Source organism: Halictus rubicundus, chromosome 6 (genome assembly GCF_050948215.1).
Source record: "Halictus rubicundus isolate RS-2024b chromosome 6, iyHalRubi1_principal, whole genome shotgun sequence".
NCBI lineage: Eukaryota > Metazoa > Arthropoda > Insecta > Hymenoptera > Halictidae > Halictus > Halictus rubicundus.
In genome coordinates, this window is record NC_135154.1 from 19,666,064 (window position 1) to 19,687,800 (window position 21,737).

The 21,737-nt window shown below is 32.4% G+C and overlaps 3 protein-coding genes across 13 annotated transcripts; 1 reads left to right on the forward strand and 2 right to left on the reverse strand.

Annotated features, from left to right (window-relative positions):
* Positions 1-10: 10 nt before the first annotated feature.
* On the reverse strand, positions 11-4,305 carry Cpsf2 (cleavage and polyadenylation specificity factor subunit 2). 4 transcript variants are annotated; one of them, XM_076789162.1, is made up of 11 exons: positions 4,096-4,305; positions 3,804-4,001; positions 3,567-3,726; positions 2,949-3,300; positions 2,562-2,872; positions 2,222-2,481; positions 1,932-2,138; positions 1,248-1,617; positions 979-1,173; positions 197-334; positions 11-130 (listed from the first exon to the last, which is right to left on the reverse strand). In XM_076789162.1, exons 2-11 carry the CDS (start codon positions 3,950-3,952, stop codon positions 38-40), a joined length of 2,235 nt encoding a protein of 744 aa, XP_076645277.1. In that variant the 5' UTR covers positions 3,953-4,001; positions 4,096-4,305; the 3' UTR covers positions 11-37. The 4 variants fall into 4 exon arrangements, with proteins under 4 accessions (XP_076645277.1, XP_076645276.1, XP_076645279.1 ...); XM_076789161.1 differs by having other exon boundaries at positions 961-1,173; positions 4,096-4,303; XM_076789164.1 differs by having other exon boundaries at positions 1,932-2,117; positions 4,096-4,302.
* A 419-nt stretch (positions 4,306-4,724) lies between these two features.
* Positions 4,725-9,300, forward strand: Atg14 (autophagy related protein 14). Its single transcript, XM_076789172.1, has 9 exons — positions 4,725-5,182; positions 5,467-5,572; positions 5,654-5,735; positions 5,806-6,043; positions 6,180-6,364; positions 6,438-6,594; positions 6,693-6,869; positions 6,940-7,069; positions 7,156-9,300. Exons 1-9 carry the CDS (start codon positions 4,983-4,985, stop codon positions 7,324-7,326), a joined length of 1,446 nt encoding a protein of 481 aa, XP_076645287.1. The 5' UTR covers positions 4,725-4,982; the 3' UTR covers positions 7,327-9,300.
* Positions 9,301-9,408: 108 nt separating this feature from the next.
* LOC143354822 (protein phosphatase 1B) lies at positions 9,409-20,607 on the reverse strand. 8 transcript variants are annotated; one of them, XR_013082390.1, is made up of 7 exons: positions 20,430-20,605; positions 18,784-19,705; positions 18,043-18,160; positions 15,521-15,632; positions 15,176-15,230; positions 13,204-13,275; positions 9,409-9,759 (listed from the first exon to the last, which is right to left on the reverse strand). XR_013082390.1 is itself a non-coding variant. In XM_076789174.1 (7 exons), the coding sequence occupies exons 2-7, from the start codon at positions 19,594-19,596 to the stop codon at positions 9,674-9,676; spliced, it is 1,260 nt and encodes a 419-aa protein (XP_076645289.1). In that variant the 5' UTR covers positions 19,597-19,705; positions 20,430-20,607; the 3' UTR covers positions 9,409-9,673. The 8 variants fall into 8 exon arrangements, 7 of the variants coding, with proteins under 7 accessions (XP_076645289.1, XP_076645292.1, XP_076645291.1 ...); XM_076789174.1 differs by lacking the exon at positions 13,204-13,275 and adding an exon at positions 11,647-11,722 and having other exon boundaries at positions 20,430-20,607; XM_076789177.1 differs by lacking the exons at positions 13,204-13,275; positions 20,430-20,605 and adding exons at positions 11,647-11,722; positions 20,179-20,325.
* Between the last annotated feature and the right edge of the window lie 1,130 nt (positions 20,608-21,737).

Genomic DNA, 21,737 nt, shown 5'->3' on the forward strand with positions numbered 1-21,737 from the left:
GGAGGACACATGTAGTACAAAAACTATAATTATTAATTTATACAATTGCATATTGTTCGTACAATAATTCGCGCACTTTGTAATAATCTTCGGATAGACAGCCTTCTAATATTACTTTGCCAGCCTCATGCTGAAAAAAAAAGAACTAAATTATACCCATTCCAATGTATCGGTATTTCTGAAATTATATACAAACCCTTCTGACGGCGATAGAATTATTGCAACACCATAAAACTCCACCACTGAATTCAGAAGGAATATTACTCTTATTTAAGATTTGTTTAAAGTCCGATAATTTTAACTCGTTGATGAATGTTGTTTGATGTCCGGGTACCTATAAAACCGAAGTATAGTATATTATTTGACTATGGTCTGCTCTTCGTAAGTAGACATGTGTCGGTGATTATGAAAGTGATCCAAGTCAGAATCCCGTCAAATCGATCTTTCTGCTTATTATATATTACGTCGATTGATTTTACTAACAACTATGTAGTGGAGTGAAAAATTCTATATTATATATTACATATTACGTATTATGCAGGGTGTCCCAAAAATGTTATACTTCCTTGAGAGGGATGATTCCTGAGGTTGTTTGAAGTAACTTTTTCGTTTGCGAAAATCTTCGCTATTAACGAAAAACACGGACCAATCTGAGCGCGGCAACAGTAGAGCGTGGCGTTGACGTTGGCGTTGGCCAATCCGGAATCCGTCCGATGTAGCTATGCTCTGATTGGTCTGACTTTTTCTTTTAATCCTTTTAATCCTTTTTTTCAAGGAAGTAGAACATTTATCATAGTAAAATATGTTTTAACCAAATCAGACGCGGAAGTCTAAACATCTCGAGAAAAGGAGACATGACTTACTTCACTTTCATAATCACCGGTACAGATAATAATAGCTGTCTATTCCAAACTTGCAACATAGGAATAGAGCAGACTGCTATTAAGACTATGAACGTACAGTTACACCACTACGTGCCTCGTTTAGCGGTAACGGTTCTAAAGTCAGTATTTTGTCATTTTGATCTATCGTATCGTCCTGCTGTGTATCAGCAACCGCATCCCGGCATACTTGATCTCGAGCTGTTATCACTGCATCGATCCATGCTACTTCGGAATCGCCTTTTCCTTTCGAAAAGTTCAAGCCGCTAACAAGAGCATCCGTCAAGCGAACCTGAAATGCATTTAAATTAATACATGTGCTATATCAATTGTAGGATCCTCGGTAAATGCATTAAGTTGCATTACTTGATAAATGTGCGTTTCTGTTGTAGCATCTAACGTTTCTCCTCTGCCTGGAACAAATACTCGTGCACCCGCACTTTGTGCTTGCTGGGCTAGGATTTCTGTATCCTTTGGAGCCCCTCGAACTAACACAACCCTCCGAGGTCTCAACTGTGCTAGGATTTTCTGCAGTGATTCACCGTCTGATCTTCCTTCGAAGTCTATGTAGGTGACAGATGCATTAACTGTCATTGTACGAGTAACTTGAATGCATTTGGTGGGAATGTCAGTAGCTACCTCTGGATGGTGTGTAGCATCTTCTTGTTTTGTTTCGAGGTTTTCTTTATTATCATCGATTTCTGGCATTGTTTCTGCGATTTTATAATCTTCGGGTCTGCGAGAAATAATACCAATTATTCGGAAAAGAATCAGCATATTTGTAATTTAACACTTTGCACTCGAATGGCTTGCCCGAAGCGCCATTAGAAACGATCATGCCACGATTCAAAGCAATTTTCACACTACTAGATTCGTTTGTACTCAACAAATTTCTAAAAATTTAATTGCAATATAAACGAATACATTCCATCTTACCTTCACTCAATTATAAAATGTTTTTTGGGATAAAATATTTAGGTGCAATGAAACTTCTGAAAGTAACTTCTGAGGTAAAATAGCCTCGAGTGTAAAGGGTTAATAAAAAATTACCTTATAATCTCCCCATATTCATCTGTCTTGATTTTCTCTTCCACAAACGGAAACATGGGATGTTGTTTTTTACTCTGCTTGAAGAAACCTGGTTTACTCTCTTGTTTCACCAATAAATCGTGCTTCCCTCTTCCACCACCCACTTCTATTTCATCTTCCGATTCGGAACTGACGTCGGCGGTTTCCCTAATGAGAAAATGGTTAAAGCTACAGTAGAAGAAATTTTAGTAATGTACATTTCAGTAGTGCCGATCGAATACTTCAAAATATATTATTACAGCATTACATACATTTGCTCCTGCTTTAGTTGCTCCTGTTTCAATTTTTCTTTTCTCTGATATTCTTCCAATTCAATGCCTTCTAGTCTGATTCTTCTTTTCACCTCCAACGTGATGTTTCTGTTGCCTCCTTTCTCAACTAAATCTCTCGCCAATGTTCCCGGGGAAGTTCTACTAGTTAGTATAATACTGTTCTGAGGATTGCCACACCATTGCAGAAACAACTCTCTCGAAAATCCGCATTCCATGTCTGGAGTGCTTGCAAGTACAACCTAAGGGATTTATGCAGATGAAAACTTTCCTGAGATTATATTCATGAATCGTGAATATCGTTAATCATCTTATTTCTAACCTTCGGACTAGGAACTTGATTCAACTCTGCCATGCTGTGACACAGTTGTAAATGCTTGAACTGGAATGGATTATTTCTAGCTCCTTCAAAGCTTCTCATCAGTTTATCGCTCATCCATTCGATCTGTGACTTTGCAAATTCCACCACATTGTAGCTAACATTATTTAAGAGAGCAAGTGAATACGCAAGCAGACCAGATTCTTTGTTACGCCAAAGTTGATCCAACATGTGTGCTAGTTCTAATACACGGCCAGCTGTATCTACACTGACTAGAACATTCCCACCACCTCGTAGGGTTTGTAAAATATTTGCTGTAACATATAAGAAAAAATACTTTACAATATCGTTTATTACCGAACGAGAGGAATTCAATTTTTGTTTACATACTCATCAGCTTTTCATCTCTAGTTCTACGCCTAGCTTGCTGATACGTAGCATTAAAAGCATCTGTGATCAATAAAGATGGCCTCTGTAATCTCTCTAATTCACAGCCATTCAAGTGTCTCTCCTTTTTGTGGTTGAAATCCACAGCATATATTATATCTTCCTCTCCAACCTTTACAATCTTCCAAATAGTCCCTCCAATCATGTGACCAGCTGGCAATGGTGTTAAGGTGACCCCATACCCTTTCCCTTTCATTGATATACTCTGATTATATTTCAACTGAACGATTTTATCAAATGCTGCATCTACATCATCCAATGTGAAAAGATCAAAGTCCTCCATATTGTGACGAGACTGCAATCAGATTAACATTAGATTTTATGGTATAAGTACAGTAAGATTAGACTGCGGATCTTTAGGCAAAATAAAAATTTTTGGTATCATTTACAAGATACTGGAACCAAATAAAAATCTGTTTTTTCCTTTAATAATTTTAATCAGTCGATTATAATGTACCGATACTCTTAAATTCCATTTGTCTTTCTACCGTTTTATGTTTCATAAAATCTGCAGTTTAGTAATGATTCAGGACCAAATAATTCTCTTCTTATCGACGATACCTGATACATGTCGTACATAAACATTTGTCCCATCTTGTACACAGGAATAGTAGCATAGATAGGGCAATTTAGGCCACATTTTCCAACCAAATATGGTAAAGCACCTAAATGTAGTGGATCTGGATACGACAGCAGTACCGCATCTATCTGATGTACGTGTCTGTGAAATTATGAAACAATGTATTGCCGTAACAAGCATGCAATTAGAAAACAACAGTATTAGAGTAATTGATCTACCGTTTTAATTCCTTTATAAATTCTTGATCAAAATTCTCGTCCCATCCGCAATCGAGTAGGATCCTTAATTCATCGACTTGTAATATATAACAAGGAGGAGACTCGTCCATAGCCCCAGAAACGGCATGAAGTTTTATAATCGACGTCATTGTCTTGAATTTTTCCTACTTATAACATAGAAAGCCAACAGACCGGCATCTGCGAAAAGATATGTCTAAAATGTATTTCGTTTTTTAATAATGATGGAATCTTTATCGAAAAGTGTTTCATTATAATGCATCCGTGGTCTAACCTAGAAAGGTAACGTTAGAAATTACGAACAAGTTCGTAATTTTACTTAAAGAGATCTCTGAATTACTTTCAGAAGAATGATATTTCTGGAACTGTTTAAAATACATTCACGCAGAAATATTTCTCAAATGTTTGACATATTCGACTGTGTTCGACGACAAATCATCTTAGAATTATCCTCCAATTTACCAAATCAGCGGTAAACGAACGGTACGATAAAATACTAAATAGCTATTCTCACGGTATTTCGCGGTAAGAGCGCGTATCCACGGTTTCGTATAAAATCCAAGATTGTTTCATAACAACGTATGTATCTACATACGGGAGGATAAATCATAAAAGTACGTAGCGAACTAAATAGTTAAAATGAAACAAATCAGGCACGGACGTACATGTATGTACGAAGTTGCGAGCAAATTGAAAGATTGTAACGAGAGTTTGTCGTGCTTAATAAATCTTCTGTATTTTTAATGGTGGAAAATGCTGAAAATATATACATGTGTCATTGTTTGAACGTTTTATCGTCTCACCTATGTATGTACATCTACAAACGTTTTCCCCCCGATTTATATACGCTATCTTTGTTTATCCTCTTATCTCGTCGCGCAACGGGATTTTTCCGAGAGAATTGCTGCCACGGTGCAGCTATGAGATACGTAAGCCGAGATTTAATTTTGTTTTTTCCATAATTCAACAATTACTCGTCGAATTAGAAGGAAAAATTGTGTAAGACGAGATCGCCTGTATGCGGCGCTCAATAAATATGAAAGTGAAGATACGCGATAAAGACGGTATCGCGAACAGAGTGGCGGGAGAATACAAGTAAATATCAGATCAGCTGATGAGTGACAACAGACAGGCGAAGACCCATTGTTCTTGTTCTTGGTTATGGCGACAAGCAGTTCTGATGGGTCTTGTACAGCACCTGCAGATTTTGAGCTTTCATCAGAGTTGGAAGACGTCTCGAGCCGTTTAAGCGTGAACCTATTAAAGTGTCCACTGTGCCATAATAGTCGTCGAATTTTTTATTGTCGACAGTGTATTCAAAATGGTGATTTTATCCATTCAACTTCTGTTTATTCCGAACGGTAAATATATATATTTGCGATTGCCTGATTCAATGCCAGTTTGTTTTCGTGTACTGCGATCTTTTCTACCGCGTTCAATATTGTTCGAACATTTTCCTTGAACACAAAGTGCGTAGCAATTCTCGTATTTTCACGAGAACGCAAACGATCTTTGTGTTTCACACAAAGATTCACTGTCCCTTAACAGTCAGTTTCCTAGAAAAATGCATTTTATAAAATATCAGACGTGTTAATTATCGAATTGACACGAGAATCGTGTTTTATCTTGATCAATTCTTGCGCAGATTTGCAGATAAACAATTGCGACTTCTACGGTTGAAAGCAGCTAGGGCTCAGTTGGAAGAGAAATGCATGAAAGCTCTCGAGAAATACAAGCAACGGGATAAATTGGTATTTCAAAACTTATTGTCGTAGACTATGCACATGTTAAATGTTTACACAGTATTGTAATAACTGTTCTGGTATTTGTAGATATGTGATATAAATACTTGTAAAGAAAGAGTAAGGCTGCTCCAATCGCTAGTGAATGAAACGAAGCAGAGTATAAACAGAGGTACCATTTACCTTACGTATAATTTATTTTTGAGAAATCACTGTACTAAATAAGCCCTAATAATGTGCAGGTAATCAACGTTTGAACGTACTCAAAGATGTAAACTCCCAGGTAGCACTTAGATTACCGAAACACGAAGAACGGGTGGAAAGATTGCACCGGCATGTGACTGGTCTGAAGGTGAAGCAGGAGAAACAGAAAGAGGCGGTAGATAGAAAAAGGCAACAGTTAAAAAAAGTGATAAGAACCGCTACAAAACAATTAATTCAATATATTTTTCCATTATCAAAAGTTCAACCTAACAGAAGGTAATGAACCCCATAATTCATGATTAGCATTATAATTAAACGCACAGTTGATAATTTGATATTTTTCCCCTTGTTTTCATTAAGACCATATTTCCATTCTAAGGAATACTGAAAATAGAATATTGATTGTTTCTAGTTTATCTAGCAGTGAGGAAGATACTAGCGTAGATGTTGTAACTTGTGCATTGGCAGATGCATCTGGTACATCTTATGTCAGAGGTAGATGGATCAATGACACAGACAATTCCTCAGAAGTTCAACACTGCATAGTTGCACCTACTTTGCCAGGATCTGGCAACTACAGTGCTTATTCTCTATGGGGTATATTATTTTCAATTGTTCAGATGAAATCGTATTGTACCATAAATACTTAAAGATTAATATGTCCATTCAGTGGCAGCAAACAAAGATGGAGTGCCAGGTGCAAACAAGGAAACTGCAATGCACAATCCAGCTTACAATATCAGTGCTGCTTTAACTTATGCTACACAATTGGTTAATATTATTGCTTACTACGTTAATATAAGACTACCATATAAACTTGCTTATGGGTATGTGTAAAATATCTTATTTTTAACTCGAAATTTTTCTAACAAATTCTATTTGCCAACAAATTCATTGTACACCTCTATGTATGAAAATTTTTCAGTGAATTCTGTGAGAACGAGATGTCAGATCAAAAATTTGCGCGGAAAGTAGCGAGGCTTAACAGCAATGTTCTACATTTGTGTTTTACACAAAATACCAACATTACTGTCTTGCATCCGATGCATACTCTACAAAATTTGATGCACTTGCTCAACACCGAAATCAGTGATCTTGGAAGGTAAATATCGTTATGATTTTCACAAAACGAATATATGATAGTTATTCATGTGACGACTTTTTATTTGTAGAATTGGTCCAATGGAAGTAGATTCGAACATTGTAGCACAACTGCACAGTCAATTAGTTCCAGATTTAGAGAATAATGACGATTCTGCTTCTGATGAAGAGGAAGATTCTATTAATTGGGAGTGGGAAGCTGTGAGCCTCCTTTCGACTTGCTAACAAAATAATGTAGAATGCGATTTGTGTAAAAAAACGTGAATTACATGGGTTGTGTGTTACAGGTTCCGAACGTCGCATGCCCTGAAATGACTGTTCCGTTCCCTGGTGCAATGATCAACAACAGTCAACAGTCATCTACCATGCAAGTGAATCAGAGCGTCGCTGGCGGTTTAGTTACGAGTGCCGCGGCTAGCATAGCCTCATTTTGGCGTGGATGGACGACTAATAGATAAACTGTTATTATTAAATCAAAGAAACTTCTTTTTTATACAAAACGCAACTATGTATGCAGGAAAACACACACACACACCTACCTATATATATATATATATGTATATATATGTAGAGGATGACATAAAACGATCGACAATGTTTTAGAATACGCGAAACACTGTGTCGAGAAGAAGTGGCTGTTTAAAATGTATAACGTACTGTACATATACATATATCTGTGGATTGATTGGATCACATAAGTACGCGAAATCAATTTGATTTCGCTGCTAATAGATTTCGCAAGATCTGACCGGTTAGTTTATGTTTCCAACCATGTCTGTAATATATTCATTTTTGTGTTGTTGTTTACTTGTAATATAATTCCGATATATTTTGTATTACGCTCGTGATAAAGATCATAACGCTTTGGTACAAATTTTTCAGTGTACGAGTAATTGTACGCTACACTTTCATTTGTTTACTTATAAATATGATTCATTAAATAAGAAACGTGTACGTGAGTTGAAAACGACTGCCTTTTTTTACGCTCACTGCACTTTGTGTGATTACGTATTCGTTTAATATGTATATATAAATATATATACGTAAATTGTTTGTTCGTATCAACGACGTCATCGCTGTCATTGCAATCGTATTGTTCGTATACTTTTTTGAGCTACCTGAAATTTTTAACAGAACAGGTGAAGCATTGTAGAACTTTTCTGTTTTTAACGAGTCAAGTAAGAGAGTTGCTACTTAAAGACGACGTGTGTGGTGGTATAAGAAACGATGTTTTAAAAATGTTATTATTTTCGCGTAGCTACGACTATACCATGTTTCATGTATATTTTTGATTACATATTATAAAAAATAAGACCTGTTAAAGAACACTTCATACCTGACAATACACAACATGAATGTAAAGGGAGGTTGTATTGTGTTAATCACTTGCGATCATATTCAATTAACACTTAAGGATAATCTGTACGACATCAAAATGAATTTTGTATTTGAAACGTTGTTAAAATCATGTTACATAGATTCGATAAGAGATAAAAGGAATAGTGTGTATGTTACTATTAGAGCACGAATGCATTGATATAATGTACTCGCACCATAAAAATTAGTTATTAAAAAAAAGAGTGATACGCAATTTCTAGAGAAAATAAAATTTTTCTAATCTCATAGTTTATTTAATTAATTTTACGATAACTTATGTATGTTCGATACGCGTTAGATGAAGTGTACATTACTTACCGTAATGCACATATTATTACTAAAAAAAAAAATCAATTAATTTTTTCATTTAACGAACATGAATCTTCGATTCCATAGAATCATCACGACATTTTACTAACAAATATAACAGTATGTTTTCATTGTGTAATATTATTAAAATACGATGTACGCCAAGAAAAAGTTTATTAAGTCAAACTATAATAATTTCTGATAGTTGTTAAGCTTAGAATACAATGAATCGTAAAACTGTGGCGTCTACGAATAAGTGAAATTATGTATAATTATATTTCGTTAGGTAACTTTACATATGTCCGGTTTTCGAAAAAGTATACTGTTTTATAAATTCTATTGAGCGGACAAAACAATTTTATGGAATGATAATTAAATTATAATACATGATGTTACATACATAAATTAAAATTTCTATATGGAAAACCAGCACAAATTTGTAAATATTATTTAATAGGTATATTTTGATGCTATTGCCGTTAATTATAACATTTAAGGAGAAATTCAATAGCACATTAGGTTCGATGTGCTTTAGTTTAACAAGAAACAACAAATCTAGTTCTTAAAATATTATTTGAAGAACCTTTACGAAAGTGTATACAAAATATTTTTAGTTAGACCGATAAGTAATTGTACATATAAATTATAATGCTACACCGTTTATATATCGTGTAAAATGGCTATGTTTTATCTAAACAAAGTTTTATTGTGATATCTTGAATAAATTAGCATCTGTTTTTTACCAGCTTCGGACATCTTTTAATTCAATGATTTAAACAATTACTTTATTTGTATGTGTTATATTTTTTGTTTGTACGTTAAACTCGTGCAAATGGTGAGAAAACAACAAAATATAGTTGATAAATATTTATTGCTTAGAAGGGTAATAACATACAACATTAGCTATATATTCAAAGTAAAAACCTATAATATATTGCTATAGAGAACTTGATCAGATCTTTTTACCCTCGCTTAGAAATAAAATGCTTTGTACAATAAATTTTCAGGATTGTTCAACGAGAAATGAAATATGCCTGCAACATCATTCAATTACCATTCCACATAGTCTCTGTTCATGTAGCACTCCTCTGTAGTTTCTTGTCGGTCGGTATCTCACTTTCATGACTTTTGGATTGGCCAGTTTAATTGTGTACCACATGTATCAAATTGTATACATGTTTTGTACACTAACTGGCTTGCGATGTCTGTAAGCATATCATCATATAGTATTTTAATTTTCGTGCTCATATATTTCTACGTATAGAGTTTACAATAAAATACTTATTATTAAAACACAGTGTTCCTTTTTTAGTATTTCTACAGAAGGACAGAATATTATTTTGTACTACATTATCATCACAAGGATAGAAAAGGAATGTCGACAATCCCAAAATAAAAGTAACAAGTTTAATTGCTATTCTCTTAAGCCTTAAGCTATACCATTGCACCCTAATCTAAATAACGTATATTTTTTTTTTTAACATTAAGATATGTAGCAAATATATTTAATTACTAGACATGTACAGCGCAGTGAGTATTTTGTGCCACTGACCGAAAATATAAAATGCATTACATACTTACACTATTTGCATACGATATATCAATAAAGTTGATTATCTTGAAGTATTCAAAAATATGTCAAAAACCATGAACATGACACAAATATTATTGTGCATTGGGTTTAACATGTATCTCATCTTTTTCTATTCAACTTAACATCATATATGTTGGAAGAATTAAGTCCAGCTTATAATCTAGCCGAAAAAACACATTTCTACAAGTTCATGTCTCGGCTACTAGGTTTCTTTGAATCCTTATTCATTAACATTAATTGTCTGAACAATATTAAATACTGCTTATCTAATATTTATTTAGTATTATAGGAATATTGTACATTATTCAAAATAGTACATTTGCTTTAGAAATTATAAATAAAATAACAAAGGGAACCTAGAAAATCGCAAATCGTTCTAATGCAAAAATTATTATATCGATAACAATATTGTTTGGAGCAGCAAAGTATCCAATACTAATTTGAAAAATGTCTGAAATGTAGACTATTTAAATCGACAAAATCTCCAAACAATATTATTCTTGTATAATAAAAAATTAGGAAGTATATTCGCGGTATTGAATAAAATTTAAAATAATTGTACTGAAATTTAGATTACAATCGTAAAAGAATATAAAACACGACAAAAACAAAAATGTGTTATTTGTTTAAGAATTAGTAATAAAAGTACTTGATAACAAAAAGTAAAAAGTTTGCAAACACACACGCTTGTTTATCAAAATGGCAAATTACACCCATGAAATTTGTATTAAATCACGTATGTTATGTACAATAACATAGATATATATCGTATAAATAAATCTATGATTACTATTTATATGCAGTTTAGCAACTTTCTTTTTTAAACTACATCTTCTCTTATACTGGATTCAAGGCATGAAAATTTTCGGTGTAAAATATGTACCCATTCTAAAACTTTAACAGTTTCTTCAACTCATGTCTATAATTAATGAAAGCATACATTATTATTAATAAATTCTCTTAATGTTCTAACTGTAAATGAAACAGTGATAGCATTATCATACTATAATTACACACTAAATTAATAAATCGAAAAAAAAGGGGAACGTAATTAATGTCTTATAAAATATTATTAGTTAAAAAGGATAACAAAATAATATGACACCGAGCATGCTATAATTCAAACTTATTTTGTGATGTATTGTACACTATACTATAGAATTTTGTTTATTTACACATACAGATATATGTATAGATGTCGTAAAAAAATTATGTTCCTTGAAGAAAGGAGAAATTTTTTATCAGATTAAAGATTTTTCTATACCCAACAATAAAATGTATAGTTTCAGAAGTGATCATTTATTTGTACAAACGATTTATGTAGGTGTTAAAATTAAAAATATGTAAAACAAGTGGATCTTTTAGATGTAGATAGAGATACACTGAAATGTACATACCAAAATAGTGGACAAACTATTTCGAATTCATATATATCTTTTTTGGTAAAACCAATTAAGTATATTTTATTTAGTATATATAAATATATTGGGATACTAACAATCATTAGTCAGATGAGCAATTCCAGTATTCAGCTTTGATTGCAGGATAGGATTTAAGTATGACCGATATGACATCTACGGGAACGAAAACAGGAAATAAAAGGATTATGTTATGAATTCAAAGAAATCAGTTTGGTAGTATCATTAAAAGATTACTTAAAAATTTGGAGTATCGACGTGTGCTCCAAAAAAAATTAAGTATTTCATTTTGACTATCCTTATCAATTTTCTAAAAAATTACATAAATCAGGTACATGTATTAAAAAACAAGAGAGATTAGGTTTGTGTATATATTGTTTACAAAATACTGATTTCTTAAATAAATATTTGAAATACGTTTGTATCGTTCTGAGGTTATTATGCAGGCACATTTTATGAGAAATCTTTGAGAGATAACACAAAAAAAAAAAAAATAAAACACACAAAACTATGTACAAAAAAAAAAAAAAAAAGAAAACACTACTACCTTTCCAATTTTATAGAAGCATGTATTTCGTAATCAACCGATAGTCCTATTCTGTATAATATATGGTTATTTGACTTATTTTAAGTACATCGTACAAAGTAAGATCGTTTGCTCGACACAAGTCGAGAAATGTATGGATTGTTACTATCTTATGGTTCTCGTGATCTTCTATGCTTTGTAAAAATGATATTGAGCGCAGAACAGGACTATAAGTATAAAATATTGTATACTACTGGATAGTAGTAGAAGCCCATATTAAAAATGCACTTTGGATTTATTATCGTGGCCGCAGTCATAACTACTATTATCTTATTAATGTTATCATTATCATACTGTTGTTTCTGTTCTTACTAACTTTTCCAACTATGTATATATGTATATGCAAATTATAGATCGACAGCGAAACTTCGTGAGTTCATCAGACGAACATAAAAACATTCACCTTTCGATTTGAAAGTACACAGGTATTTCTTTTATGATAAACTTGTAGCGTAGAAATTTTGTAACTTTAACAATATTACAGTATTATAAATGGTTCAAAGACAAGACATGACACAGCTACTCTTAGAGGGGAGAGAACTATATCTCTGGTACTTTTGTCACATGATTTTTATGATAAATGAACGTAGAAAAAAAATTTGTATGATCAATATCTGAACAAGCAAATGATTTAGAGTACCCGATAAAATATAATACTACTTTTTATACACTGCATAGATTGTTAGTAAAAATAGAGGGGATAACCCTATATACGGGATTTATTATTTATTTTAATATATTACTTTTAAAACGATAATAGATTGTTAACTTTAGTTAATTTTCAGGACTTTTGTTTTAACCAGGAACGGTAATATATACTTTGGTATACACATGATAGACTTTTATGTTTTGAGGATGGCCTTGACGCATAGTTTCTGTGTCACACAAATAGGAGATTTTGGACGGTTACAAAATCAATCACATGAAAGAAGTAGAGTTAGTATGTAATTACCTGACAATCTCGTTTCATTAATTGATCAAACCCGTATTCGTAGAAATCGATAACATTCAACTTTGGTATCATACTCGTCAAAATTAACACAATACTTACATGTTCTTAATTATAAATAAGGTTGCGTTGATTAATAATAACTTTACGATCCGGTAATTTTCATCGGTCATCCTTTTTTTTTTACATGTAACATAATTTATTGAAGACTATGTTAATAGTTTTTCTGGTATGTCGTTTTAATTTAATTACAAGTTTTCAAACTTTGTAACATTTATTAATTAAATAATCGTACTTCAAGTTCCTCTGGTAATTGAAATACAAATAATTCAATGCAAAGATACAATTTCTCTATGAAATTAAAATCAAGGCCTCCCTACTATATTCCTACTGCTTGATTTTAAAAACGATTTAAATAAAATATTGATACACTGTTTTCTCGACACAACTTTATATACTGTGTGTATATATATACATATATACACACACACACAGTATTGATATTCCTAAAACTAAGCGATCAGTTTTTCCACTCTTCTCATATATATGAAAAAATTTCAAACCGTTTCAAAATGTAGAATAAACAGTTGTTTGACTGTTTCCAAAACGTATAACAAAGGAAGAGCGCGAAAAACTGATCGACGAAGTAAATATTCTGAGCGCAAGTTCTCTAGAGCTACAAAAATATATAATTATATATAGTAATATTATGCATTTTTTTTTATCAACATTGCAAGAGGATACAATATAAATATTCTACTAAGTATTGATGAAAATCTAGATCTGTGAAATAACTTGGACTTATAAAAAAGTAGTATTACTTCGTAAGTAAATCATTCGAGAATATTAAAAAGTGTATATGTTGTTTTTTTTCAGTTTAAAGATTTTGTACAAATCATGAGAAGTATAAAAACCTTAAGTAATTCAACCGTTTCGAACTTAACAGATTGAAACTTCTTCGAAACATGTAATTCATTGCAGTGAATAAACATAGCTTGAATCGATCTCTCACATTATCTAGTTTTCCATAGAGTATAAGTATATCTGCACTTATTCTCAGTAGAATACCTCTAAATCCTCTGCTTATAATAACTGTAATATAAACATTTTTCACTCCTTGGATGAAGAATTTATAAAATCCAACAATAGATTATAATAATTATGAAAATTACCAATGCCAATAGTAATTGGAACCAGCTGCAGGATGTTCATTTTTTCGACTCTTTAAAATTATGCAGCAAAGTATACTGAGAGATGCTTCTCGATACTTTTTTTTTTTGAATGTTATAAAATATCAATATTTTTTCGCTTATCTGCTTCATAATACCCTTTTTAAGACAAAACGAAGAAATAGAAAACGAAGACTCTTTCTTTACCTATACATACTCCTAATTATTCTGTATGTTACTTGTACTGTAAACTAAATGTCTTAATTGATAATAACAAACGAATGCTTCGTAATAATTATTATTATTAAGTATTATAAAAGTGTTCACTATAATATTTATTTATTTTTTTTAAACTCTTTCACTGTATCTTGATTTCATCAAGCAACCCTGCAATTCAAGACGTTTTCCCTGCATGCTATAAATTTCTTTTTTCGTAATAAATAATCGCAAACAAAAAAATCAATATTTTGTGTTCTTCATTTTTTTCTTTTTATCAAATATACGAAATAACTTAGAAACTTTGAAAGTCAATCATGTACATGTTTTTTTTCTCTCTCTTTTCTGACTGGGTAAATGTATAATATTTTACGATCTTTAGATGTGTTGTTAAACTCTAATTTATTTTCGCCAACAATAACGTACTGCAAGAATTTACCATCTGCACATAATCAGCGGCAGATTTATTTTAGATAAGACTTAGCTCGTAATATACCAGTGTACTTTTCTTACAATTTTAAAACGAATTTCTTTACATCAGAAGGGATCGTTAAAATAAAGATATTTCTGTCAGCATCTGCATCGTTATGATTATGGAACATGTCTAATGATTATAATTGTACACTTGATGCAGTATAGAAAAGAACAAGGGTTAGTTATAGCAAAGGGAATTCGAATCCAAGACTTACACTATGCGCTCGACTGGGACATACTTCTCGAAACACTTGTTCTATGAAAGGTAGCCTGAAAAAAAAGAAACAAATACAAAATGATTATTATTATTATTAAAATCGAAACAAGCCTGAAAAATCTGGAGCTATTTCAAACGATGCACTCAGTTGAGACCGATTTTTGGAAAAAAATTAACATTTTCGAGAGGAAATTTCATTTTTGGGAAGCACGCCAAATATGATAATAGACTCGAATATCTTTAAGATTAAAGGTACCAACCTTCATATAATTTTAGTAACTACAACAAATACACTTATACGCTATCCTCGATTGAAAACATAACAATTTACGAGTACACTCACATCGCTGAGAGACCACCACCAGGAGGCAGATTGGGAAACTCTACATCCACAAGAAGTTGTAGTAATTTCAAAAAATCAAATTCATTCTCATCCTCCTGTGCAGCAACTATTTCTAAAAATGTAATAAAATGCATTATTAAATATGAAATCGACAGAACGCGTTTACAATTGAAAATATTCATATGATAAATGTATATAGTTAAATTATTTATACAAACATACTATCATGATTAAGTGCACTGTGCATCTATTATCACATTTGTGCTGTACATATAAAATATTCTAATAAAAGCTGTTCATTAAATTCGACCAGTATCACCAAAAAAACCAAAGAGATTTTATGATACTTGTTACGATCAATAATTCTTACAAATGAGGAATACAAGATACTACTTTCGTTTGTTAACAGAAAAAAGAAATGAACATACAAACGGAATAAATACAAAATGCATGCATCTACTTAGGACTGGAATAGTTAGTGCTTTGAATACATTTCTTATGGAAAACCTGAAAGATGAAATCCGGTCTTAAGTAGATACATTTTTTTGTTTATATGTACTCATAGTTACAGTTCTGTAATTTCTTCTAAAACTTATCCACCTCTGGAATTGTACTGTACTAATACGAAATATGTGCATACAGAGAACAGTATTGGTTTCGTTGGAATGTTCCTCCATAAGAAATGTGTTTATTAATGGTAAAGATACCGATGCAGTAGGTAAGAACATTTTGTGTACCTTTGTAAGGAAACGTTAACCTACCTGTAACATCACTTACGTGTTTAGAAAGAGGAACAAACAACTTTTTAATGAAAACTTTACTTACAATAAAGCTTTTTCAAAATATCAACTCCAAGGGTGGAATGCAATTTTAAGTAATAATAGTTCTAGGCATTAAAACCGTTTAATGAAGGAAGAAAACAATTAGTACAATTCGATAACAAGGAAAACTAATACTAAATATAAATAACCATTAATATATTTATAAATTTATAACCACCTAATGCCTTAAATTAGAGACATAATTTGTTACTACTCTAGTATGATAATGTAATGTCTATATATTGATAGCATATTTTCGGAATTAATACTCAAAAAATGTACATAACAGATGCTTTCGTAATATTTTAATCAACATTGAAAACATATTAAATATCTTTTATGGTTTTATAAGTATTTTAAATACATTGAACATTCCACTAAAATATACTATACAGTTTATACAATATTCTTTTAAAGAACTTTGATTTTGTACTTCTGTATGTGGTATCGTTATTTTAAAAATAGTTAGAATACAATGAAATACAGTTGTACAAGTAAACGATTGAATACTGTGGAAATTAGAGTATCTATTATGTGGAAAGTATTAAATAATACACAATACGTAAGTGACAAGAGTGAGGAAAGACGAATAATTGGAAGTTTTACCGAATAAAATTTACTATGATAATAAATTGTAATTTTCGTAATAGTTACTTGCTACTTACTAATTGTATATAATTGGAAGATATGATGTACTGTTTGCAAGCGTACTTTTATATTGCACAAGTATGATTAATCACAAGATAAAATACCGAAAAATGGATTTTACCTATTATTTAGATGGTGTTGCATACAGCTTTTATAATTATTTATATGTATTCCACTTTCATTTAATATTTGACCCCGAGAAATGTACAATCAGCGATCATCATTAATCAAAAATTAATACAACGCAATATTATACATTATATCGCTAAATGTACACGTTATACATATGTATATGTATATGTATATGTATATGTATATGTATATGTATATGTATATGTATATGTATATATATATATATATATATATATATATATATAAGAAAATACATTCATCGAACAAGAATAAATTTTTTAACGTTTCTTAATAGAAACACATATAAATACCTTCTGTGAGGTGTATATAAGGTACGAAAATTATGTGGCACTTACTTACAACAGATGTTTAAAATCTGAGAAATATTTTGTCTACTAAAAATATACTATATATATAATATATATATTTAATATATATATTTTAAATTGATTCATATATATATAGTAATGACTAGTAAAATATCTTTTCAAACAATAAATATTTGAATTATAGGAAACAGTCTATTGCAAACGACATTTAAGTATAAACAGGACAAACTTCAATACTGTGTGTCGATTGTATATTAGCATTTGTTCTACTTAGCTATGTTAAAATCTACTGTTTACGTTTAGATTTGTACATTTTGTATATGGAATAAGGAACTTAAATAGCTCTGAAAAAAATGAGTGTAAATAATTTGTTCACTAATTCATGAGGAACACAGATCTACTTCTTTTGTACTCTAGTTATGCCACTATAAAGATTGTATTTGATTGTACTAAAATTCCATTACTGAACTGATGTGCGGTTACTTTGTTTAAGGGTTGTCAGAATGTCAAGTTCGTGTATGATACTGTGATCTTGTATTAATACAACAGCAGAAAGAATATAATTGTTGTGAATATGGAAATGATAATGAACCTTTAATGCTCCTTTCAATGGCCGTTTCCAACTCGGTTTCCTTTAGCTGTGCTTCTGGGCTTGGCTTCGGAGCAGCAGGAAACGTTACCAAAACTATGCTCATGTTATCTCTGCTACCCTGAACAAACAACAAACAAAATTATTTGTAATAAACATATATAATGTACTCTTTCAACATTCTTTCAGAAGTCGAACCATCGATAAATGTACAGAACATACTAATGAAAACGAATTGGTAAGTACATAAATGCATTGTAAACAAGATTAGTAACATAAAAATGTTATCTAAACGTTAGAATAATACATATTTCATTACGATGTATTGATAATAATTTAAGGGCTGAAAATATAATGTAAAAGTTGCGAGAAATATGTAAAATAAATTTATCACTGTTTTACATGTAAGTGTTTCTTCAATAATCTCTGTGGGGAAATCATTTTTTTTTTGCAAAAGTTACATCGAGTGTTATAAGTAGAGAGGTGTGCGAGAACTCGAAAATGTCGGGTAGGGACGGGTTCTTGAAAGTTTCAGGACTTCCGACATTTTCGAGAAACCGAATCGTCTCGACTTGTCCCTACCATCGGGTACCCGACATTTTCGTTTTCTTGTACACGTTTCGTTACACGTATGTAAATGCTTTAACATCTGTTCTGGCAGTGTAAATATTTAAAGCAACACACCTTGAAAACTGATAACGACAAAACTTATAGGATGTGTTGTAAAGCTTTAGATATCATTACCTTATAAAGACAGGTGTCTATAACCTGGTTCGTAACTGCTTCTAAGTCATCTGTAAGCAGCAGCCTCGAATGTATAAAATTACATAGATCTTCGTTGTGCATTACATCCCAAATACCATCACACGCTAAAACTAGAAATTCATCGTGTTCATCGTCTCTATCTAGCACGAATATTTCTGGTTCTGGGGACACTAACTGTTCACAGGGGCCTCGATCTTTTAAATTTTTGTACTCGTAATCTCCCAATGCTCGAGAAACAGCTAAAGCTCCGTTTACTCTCTGTATCATTACACTACCGCCAGCATTCTGAATTCTTTCTCTTTCAGCTGGCAAAACAGGTTTATGGTCCCTTGTTGAGAAAACAGGACACCCTGCTCTACAGAGCACAGCTCTAGAATCGCCGCAATTCGCGATATATATATTTCTGGGAGATATAAATGCGCATACTGCTGTGGAACCAGATTTGTCAGTACCAGAGCTCATCTCTGGTAAGTCTCTCATCTCATTGTCAAATCTGAGAAAGCCCGAGTGAATTCCTTTGATAACATCTTCCGCTTTAAACTCTTCCGTTTGTATTATACATTCTAATAAATGTTCCGCGCTATGAGCGGATACCAGTGCCCCAGCATGGCCATCGAATACTGCGAAATAACTCCAATCCGATAGACCGCCGTTTAAGCCAGTTATCGCTCTATGAGCATCCTCCATTTCCGTTCTCCAACCCTGCATGCTGGATACACCATAGCGTAGTCCGTTGCTCTCGCCATGCTCATTGTATTTCTCTGTTTTCGGAGTGTCCAAAAGTGCCCCCATAGTATTAACTAAATATTTGCTGCGTCAGCTCGATCAATTTGATTCCTTGGATATTATTTGACCAGCATCTTTTAACCGATCATTCGAGTAACGCTTTCTTAAGTTTTACCTGAAATTACAAGGAAAAAATCCAAATCAGAAAAAATACTTTTATTCTCTACTGTAATCTCCATCGATGTACAGGTTGTTCCACAGTTTGATAGCTAAACTCTATCAATGTATTCAACAAGTCTAAATAAATACTGGTTGTACAAATACAACTGTTTTTCTTTTGTTGGAATTTTTTTAACAAAGATTCACACGACTTATGTTTATATAACATTTTTTTCTTACTCAGCTCCACAGAATACACTGACAATTAGTTTGGCCGCTAAAACCTGGGACACCCTGTATGCACATACAAATCCGCGACGGAATGATATCACGTACGATGTATATGTTACGACATAACTTATAATTTGCTTCTCAATCATTGTGCGGAGGAGATCCGATCGAGAAATCGTTATGGTCACGATTTCGGGTCGAATGTAGGAAAAAAGTTGATAGGAACATAACATCGCTCTAATGCCGAATGTAACGTACAAGGTAATCTGGGACTGCGAACATTTTGAACGGTACACACAGATAACGTTCGCGTAAATAGAAATACTCGAACGACGTGCGGTCACGTTTATAGTCGGGTTCTCACTAAAACTTTGTCGACGTTGCGAATCCGTGGGTTTCGGGGGAAAAAAATCAGCTGTATCAAATTCTAATGGGAAACTCTATTTGGCAGTGCCAAATTTCACGACTAAAATAGTTTATACCTCGGACTGCATGTTCGCGAAACTTACGTTGGGAGATCGTGACCAAATATCATCGTTACTTCGGCAAAGTATATATGTGTAGAGCGTGGTATTGCTAATAGACTTGTTTCATATCACTATCACCATGTTCCCTTGCTAGGTTCAACACACAGAACCAACGAAATCGACTTGCATGAATGGCGGATATACACTAGGCGATTTTCTGCGCATGCGGCGGTTATTAATAGCATTGCCTCGTGGCGTCACGATCCGCCAATCAGATGGCTGCGATTTCCGTCCAAGACTGGGCAATCATATAGGGTGTCCTAGAACACACGTCCATTCTATCAAAATCGAAAGGAGTGATTTTATGGGAAATTAAAAAAAAATATAATGCGTATACCTTTTTCCCTTCTTTTTCTAGTTTCAACGTTCGAAATTCTTTTCCATTGTCTCATTAAGTTCGAATTAACCGAAGTTAATTAGGTTAACTTCAACATGTGTCTCAATATCAGAAGCGCGATACACCGTAAAAGACCTTTGAAAATTCAAAAAAGGGAGGGAAGTCTCTTTGGCTATTTCAAAACCAATAGAAGCATTTTCGAAAACAATATTTCTGGCGAAAATGTTTTGTTGTCTAATCTAAAATCTGGATCTGTAATGAAAAATGTTAATGTTCTATTTGAGAAACACGATTTTTCTAGTCTAGGTATGTAGAGTGTTTTGAGTCAATACCGGAAGTTAAAAAATCACCATTCGATATATATATATATATATATATATATATATGTATATATATCGCGATTTTTCTCCCCTCATAGGATGGACGAGTGTTCTGAGACACCCTGTATAGGATGCTGATGTAAAATTAACTCACGCGCGATACTGGAATTAACTCTTGCAAAGAACTATATAAACAAAAACACGGCGTTTTTGTCGATGATAATTCGCACCACCGCTGATTATTGCGTTTATCAGTATTGTTACAGTCAGCAAAATCAGGAAATTTGAATTTACCACTTGACGCGTTCAAAGTCGAGTCGAACGAGTTCTCGATTTTATTTGAATGTAGCACCGTGTCATAATACAGGGAGTTATATTCGAATATTTTTTAAATATTTAAACATATCACAGGTCTATAATGTTTAAATATTTATAGTGAATAATTAATGCTTAGTATCATCGATCGATGAAATCAATCGGAATTTTTGACGTTTAATTCTTCTTCAATTAATCAATTGAATGAAAAGTTTCAATCGATTGATGATCAACTCTGAAATATATGTAATGTAATAATTGATAACAGTCCATATATAAAACTTATCGTTCTTTCACAAATGATTAAATTTCGATAAG